This window comes from Trichechus manatus, unplaced genomic scaffold, assembly GCF_000243295.1.
Source record: "Trichechus manatus latirostris isolate Lorelei unplaced genomic scaffold, TriManLat1.0 scaffold00011, whole genome shotgun sequence".
NCBI classification, from domain to species: Eukaryota; Metazoa; Chordata; class Mammalia; order Sirenia; family Trichechidae; genus Trichechus; species Trichechus manatus.
The window spans coordinates 21,462,607-21,470,143 of record NW_004443947.1 but is presented as its reverse complement, the minus strand read 5'-3'; the positions used below and the strand labels follow the sequence as shown (position 1 = coordinate 21,470,143).

Here is a 7,537-nt window from a genome sequence, read left to right as displayed (position 1 = left end):
GTCTGGTGGAGGCCTTGGTAGCTGTGGTCCATTAGTCCTTTGGACTAATCTTTTCCTTGTATCCTGTTCTCTTCATTCTCCCTTGCTCCCAAAGAGATATGCTCACCAGGTTTTTGTAGAAGAAGTACACCACCATCCGTGCCAGGCGTGAGTAACACCAGTGGCCATGAACGAGCAGTAGCTTCTTGAGGTGACTGAAGCGGGATATGGCGAAGTCGCTGGACATGACGGCCTGAGAGGGGAGAACGGAGACATCAGTATCCATGTACAGGCGCCATTGCCCTAGAACTCCCCCCAGGGCCATGCTTTATTCTCTGGTGTCAACTGGCTGCTCTGAAACATCCCTTGTTGTTATGTGGTAAGACAAGGAACTAGTGTTGGTCTTCCTTGGATGGCTCCTTGGACTCTGGCACCCATCCTCTCATCTAGGAAATCCAGACTTCACTACAGTACAAGAAGGGTGGGCCAGAAGGGACCAGTGGTCCCGTCTGGCCCTTCATCTCCATCTATTTATCCAACAAGCATTTATTGAGGCCTACTATGTGCGAGGCCCTATTTTAGATGTGATGGTTAACCAGACAGTAGGAGCTTCTGTTTAAGTAATCCTCAAACCTCTGAACATTCTTCACCTCCTGAGGCAGGCCATTTATTCCAACCTCACATGAAGCTGGTGGTTCAATAGCTCTTCTTTTACATGGAGCTGAAATGTGTCTTCTGCTCTTAGGATTACCCAGAACAGGTAAAGTTCATAAAACTCTTTTTTTTTTTTTTTTTCTATATATAAAAAACATCAAAGTTCACCATTTTAACCATTTTTAAGTGTACAATTCAGTGACATTAATTACATTCACAATGTTGTGCAACCACCACCACTATCGATTTCCAAAATTTTTTCATCACCCTAAACAGAAACTCAGTACCCATTAGGTATAACTCCCCATTCCCCACTCCCCATAGTACTCTGAGTATGAGGTTTGGAGTCAGACATGTTTGGTTATAAATCCTGGTATGAACCTTCGTCAGGTTATTTAACTTCTCTGAACCTTACTTTTCACATCTGAAGAAAATAAAATAAAAATATCTAACATATAGGCTTGTGGTGATTATTAAAATGAAATGAGAAAGTCTACACCAATGTTCATTGCAACATTATTCACAATAATCAAAAGGTGGAAACAACCCAAGTGTCCATCAACAGACAGATGGATAAGCAAAATGTGGTATATCCAGTCAATGGAATGTTATTCAGACATAAAGAGAAATGAAATTCTGATACATGCTACCACATGGATGTACCTTGAAAACACTATGCTGAGTGAAATAGTTCAGACACAGAAGATCAACTATCATATGATCCAACTTATATAAAATATTTACAATATGCACACACATAGAGACAAGTTTATTAGTGCTTACCAGGGGCTGAGAGGGAGAGGGAATGGGGAGTTATTGTTGAAGGGGCACTGAATTTTTTTTTTTGAAGTGACGTAAAACTTTGGAAATAGACAGGGGTGATGGTTGCACAACATGGTGAGTGCAATTAATGTCACTGAATTGTACACTTAAAAATGGATAACGGCAAACTTTTTGTTATATATGTTTTACAATTAAAAAAAAACCACAAAGCATGAAAATAAATGTGAAGTACCTACAGAGTGCTGCTGTATGGTCGATGTTCAAAGGGTAACACATAATTATTTTGTGGCTTCTGGGTTAATGCTTCTTTCATCCCCAACAACAAATTTAGGCCATATTACATGTCTGCACCCATGTTGAGAATACAATTGTTAATGATTCCAAACCACAAAGAGGGTTTGTTTTAACCGGAAAACTTCTCAGCTCAAGTTAGTATGCTTATTTTAGGCTGAATGTTGACTACATTGTTGTTGTTAGCTGCCGTTGAGTTAATTCCGACTCATGGTGACCCCATGTGTGCAGTGTGGAACTGTTCCATAGGGTTTTCAAGGCTGTGATCTTTCGGAAGCAGTTCACCAGGCCTGTCTTCTGAGGTGCCTCTGCGTGGGTTTGAAATGCCAACCGTTTGGCTAGTAGTCGAGCACTTAACTGTTTGTGCCACCAAATTAAAGTGTATCAAGTAATTTATGGGTCAGTCTAGTCATCAAGACTAAAACAGCAGTTGAAAAATATTTTCTAATGTCCTGACATTTGCCACTGGTCATGGAGAGCATTGCAACTTTGGATGTGGGTGGAGGTTACAGTGAGGAAGCGTGGAGTCAGAGGAAGGTTTACGGTTCCCTGAATGGTTGGGTACTCTTTGGTTTTAGAATACAAACATGACTACTGTCTGTAAAAAACCAGGCATCCTTTGATCTCCCTCTGTGTTCTGAAGGACTGGAAGTAAGGAGGTAGTGATAGAGGCTATACACAGGCATGGAAACCCCCTGACTTTCTGATGATAACCCTGCAAAGCTCTCTCTGAGAAGGTCCTCCAGCACTGTGAGGGAATTCCTTAACTCTCAAATAAGGATTGCTGTTGTTGTGAGCTGCCATTGAGTCAGCCCCTAACTCACGGAGACCCCAGGCACAATGCAATGAAACGCTGCCTGGCCCTGTGCCATCCCCAAGATTGGTTGTCGAGTGGACCATTGTGATCTATAGGGTTTTCATTGGCTGATTTTCAGGAGTAGATTTCCAGACCTTTCTTCCTAGTCTGTCTTAGTCTGGAAGTTCTGTTGAAACCTGTTCAGCATGATAGCAACACAGAAATGTCCAATGACAGCTGCACTTGTATTGCATTGGCTGGAAATCAAACCTGGGTCTCCTGCACGGAAAAAGAGACTTCTACCACTGAACCACCACTGCCCTCGTGCTAATAAGGATAAAGAAGAGTAAAAAGAAACAAAAGCAGTTTAAGGGAACAATACCTGCAAGCCTTCTTGTCCTAATATCCCAATTCCAATATCAGCGGCTTGAATCATGCTCACGTCATTTGCTCCATCACCTGAAAGAAGTGAGGTCATGAGATGTCTTTATTCCTGTTCCACTGCTCAGTGATAATTAGAATGAGTTAACGCTCAGTGGCTCTAAAAGGTCTCCATTTGTATAAGACTGAATCCCTTTAACATTACTCTGAATAGTCCTGTAGGAAAAATCATTGCTGCAGTATTTGGCCTCAGAGACATCTTCTCTTCTTTGCACAAGGAGCCCTGCTTTTATTTTACATCATCATTCAACAAGTATTTATTGCCTTTTTTTGGGGGGGGGGCACAATGTTAGATACTGAGGATGCAATAATCAACAAGAAAGATTTAGGCAATACTTTACAGTTCACAAAAAAGACCTTCACAAATGTTACAACTGACTTTACTGATGAGCAGGTGGAGAATTTTAACAATTTAATAACTCATCAGGGGAAATCCATCTAGTGAAACAACCCATAAAACAGGAACACAGATCTTTCTGATTCTAGGACCAGTACTCTTTCCCTAACTCAGTATAAGTTGAAATACTGACCATATCAAGACAGTTGGAACATCTGGACAGCCAAATCTCCAGAGGTTGTCAACAGTGTCCAAGGTCCAAGGGGAGGGACAATGGTCAGTTTTCTTTCTGATTTTAGGAATATGGGATTGTCTAATCTTTTTGGTTGAGGTTCATTTAGTCCCATTGAGTTTCCATTCAATGAACTGAGTTGTCGCAGGAAATTGAAGGTAAAGCCATGGAAATAAATACACACGCACGCACACACACATGGCCTCCTTCTATACCAGCACTATCAAATAGATCTCTCTGCAATGATGGAAATGTTCTGTATTTGCACTGTCCAATACGGAAACCACTAGTCACATGTGGTTATTGAAATGTGACTAGTATAACTGAGGAGATGAATTTAAATAATTTTAATTAAATTTAAATAGCCACAGAGTGGCAACCATGTTGGACAGCACAGCTGTCTACAGTGAAGTCTTCTCCACAAGCCTGACCCCGCATCTCTCCCCAGGGCTTTATCTTTTGGATCAGAGGCGGGCAAACCTTTTTCTGTAAAGGGCTAGATAGTAAATATTTTATGCTTTGTGATCCAAGAGGCAAAACTGAGCAACTCTTCTTGCTGAAAGGCTAGTAGTCTTTTACATATTTTACATTTAAAAATATACAAACCATTCTTAGTACCTGTACACATAGTGGGCTGGATGTGGCCTGCCAGCTGTAGTTTGTTAATCCCTGTTCTAGACTACATTATTTTCATTCTCCTCTGGCCTACCTCTTTATCTAGTAGCTTCTCATAATAAGCTGCAATTAGATTTATGTTATTCATCATAGAGAATATGGAATTGAGGGGGAGAGGACTTTATTCCTCTACTTATTTGTCAACAAATTTATTGATCTTAAAAATTTTTCCTTAGAGGTAGCCTTTATTTTTTTAATAATAAATTTTTATTGATAGCATAGCAGAGCATAATTTTAATCTTCATTGTCAAACAAGTCCAAGTCCAACCTTTAACCTCTTCTGCTTGTGAGCTGGGGGGAGTAGAGGTGGGAATCATGCTATTTCTGGCCCTGCTGGTTTTCTTTCTGTTGCTATGGGAGTGAAGCCAATCTCCCTCCTCAGGGAGTCAGTCTGGGCCATGGCATTGTATGTGTCTGAACTCCTGAAGAGGACAATTCGGGGTAAAAGTAGGATGCAGTTGCTAAAGGTCTGCTCTCTACTTTCTTTCTGGCCCTTTTTTGTTCTGAACTGCCTTTACCCGAAGATCTAGGGGAAAAAAAAAAAAAAAAATGTGGACCAGACCTGTTGTTTCAAATTCCAGGAAAGGAAATCTCTATCCATGTCTGTGTAGGAAGAAGAGAGGCTGGCATTATCTGGAAGAATGTCCCTAGGTGGGTGCAACCTTTACTATGAACTTGGTGTGTGCTGGGCACGTGAAGTGGTAAAACTGACATTGTCCCTGTACTCAAGGAACTCACAGTCTAACAATATTTTGGAGCTATGAGTGCTGGGTATGGGGGAAGCTCCCAGAAGAAATGAAGGATAGGTTGGAGTGTGAGGAGTATCTTGCAGAGGGAGTAGCTTGTGCAGAGATGATATGGCCCGTGAAGAAGGGTAAGTAGTTTCATTTGGCTAGAATGTAGAGTGCTGAATGCTGGGGAGGGAAGGTGGCCGTCGTGGGAGATGTGGTTGGAGAGTTAACGGAGACCAGATAATGAAGATTCCCATAAACCAGGTTTGGGAGTTTCTGGACGGTTTTAAGTAAGTACAGTTTTATTTCTCTGCCTCAACCATAATCAAAGTCAAGTCCTCTCTGAGCAATTCTTCATCAGCATCTAAACCAAACCAAGCCAAACCCATTGCCATTGAATCAATTCCGACTCATACCGACCCTATAGGACATAGTAGAACTGCCCCGTAGGGTATTCAAGGCTGAAATCTTTATGAAAGCAGAGTGCCACATCTTTCTCCCATGGAGCAGCTGATGGGTTTGAACTGCAGACCTTTTGGTTAGCATCTGAGTGCTTAACCACTGTGCCATCAACCAACTAGCCAGCATTTATTGAGAATATACTTTCTACTGGGACTTACTTAACAATGAGCATACGAAAATAAACAGTCTTAAATTCTCCCCATCAGCCGCCCACACTCAGCAGAATACTAAATTAGCAAACATGATTTAAACCAGAGGTTGGCAAACTTTTTCAGTAAAGGGCTAGATAGTTAATATTTTAGGCTTTGTGGGCCAAGAGGCAAAATCGAGCAACTGAACTGAGGTTCATTCTACTGGGTCATGTGTTAAATATTGAGGGGGAAATGGTCTGCATTCCAGAATTGAGGTGACCTGAGTACATATTGTTGGCGGTAACATTTCTTGAGCTACTTGGATGTTCTGAATTCCAGGCCCCTGTTGGTTTTGACCTCCATCCAAATACTAACTTTTTTTTAGCTGCGTTTTCCTTCTTAGAACTTGGATTCGCTCTCCAATTCTAGTTAGTGTCAGCTTCATCTCCTGGCTGCCACATCTTGATTGCTACTTTGAATTTTCTCCCAGACAATGACTCTCAGCCTAAGCATCTGGACTTTGATACCTAACCTCCCACCTCTGGTCCAGGCCTCTGCCAAACTGCCACCCACATCTCAGCATGATGGGTACCTATGGAAAGGGTCATGACGCTCAACTTGTCTCGCACCAGCTTGACTATCATACTCTTCTGGAGTGGGGTGGAGCGACAACACAGGATAGACCGGCAATACTGGGTCAACTCCAGAAACTTCTTCTCCAGCTTTCCCTGGAATATGACACTCAACGTCTTCCCATCAATGACCAATCCAACTTCTGGAACGACGGCTACTGAGGCAGTGGATGGCGTCTCAGAGGGCATGCAGAACCCAAAAAGCTTTCGGTCTGGCTTCAGTGGTCCATGAAATTGCTTTACTTCTTCTAGTATACCGTTGAGGATGGATTCACAGGTTTCCTATAAAGAGTCATAATAATAAGTGGAGTATTAGTAAGCAGCACTAGAAACATATGCTAAAATCTCACTTTATCCTTTAGAAAGATGGCTATAAAACTCTGCCACCATACAGATTACCTAGGAATCATTTTCCAGTTTTTTTTTTTTTTTCTTTGCAATATTTGAAACAGCTTGAAAGGAATATTAATTTGGAACCAAATTAATGACCAAGATAATAAAGACTGCTTGGGAAAGGGAGTGGAAATAGCTCATCAAGATGAGGATTGATGCAGGGATGGTGTAGGATAATGGAGAATACCAACGTGATGGTACATAATGACATGCCATGCTGGTATGGTGTTTTCTATTTACCCCAGGTCATTTCAATTCTCCTTTGTTCTGCAGAACATTCCTATCTGGTAGAGTAGGTATTACCAACCTTATTTTAGATATGAGGAAACTGAAACAATGAGATCTTTAGTAATCCTGCCAAGATTATCCAATTTAGTAGTGGAGGCAGGATCACTACTACTTGAACTATGGCATCCTCAGTAAAAAATACGTTGTTTAGTGCTTCTGTTCTACCTTCTAGTTCGTTGTGTAGTGCCTAGGGTCTTAAAAGCCTGCAAGTGGCCATCCAAGGCACAACAATTGGTCTCTATTCACCTGGAGCAACAGAGGAAGAAGGAGAGTCAGGAATAGGAGGAGAATATGGAATGCTTCCATGAACAACTGCCTCCTTTACCATGAGACCAGAAAAACTAGATGGTTTTGCCTGGCTACCATTATGCAACATTCTGATCAAAGATTCCATAGAAGAATCCTGATCAAAAGGGGATTCAGAATGGGATTTCAAAATCTCATGGACTCCAGACTTCCTGGAGCCATGAAGGTTGGATGAACCCCTGAAAATACTGCCCTGAGATAATCTTTAAACCTTAAACGAAAGATATCCCGTGAAGTCTTCTTAAAGCCAAAAGAAGTTTAGCTTAACTGGTAAAAAATGTCTGCCTTGAGCATTATGCTCTTTTTTTTTCCTTCTTCTTTCTTTCTTTTTTTTTTTTCTTGTACTTCAGGTGAAGGCTTACAGAACAAATAGTTTCTCATGAAACAGTAGTACACATATTGTTTT

At 41.3% G+C, this 7,537-nt stretch overlaps 1 protein-coding gene across 1 annotated transcript in view; it reads right to left on the bottom strand.

Moving 5' to 3' along the window:
• ATP10B (ATPase phospholipid transporting 10B (putative)) overlaps positions 1–7,537 on the bottom strand; it is a 117,437-nt gene that overhangs the window by 20,342 nt on the left and 89,558 nt on the right. Inside the window, exons 15-17 of the mRNA XM_004371237.2 lie at positions 6,105–6,426; positions 2,886–2,962; positions 107–232 (exon numbers count right to left, since the gene is read on the bottom strand). Of these exons, the coding sequence (XP_004371294.1) occupies positions 107–232; positions 2,886–2,962; positions 6,105–6,426 (525 nt within the window). The remainder of the gene's footprint in view (positions 1–106; positions 233–2,885; positions 2,963–6,104; positions 6,427–7,537) is intronic.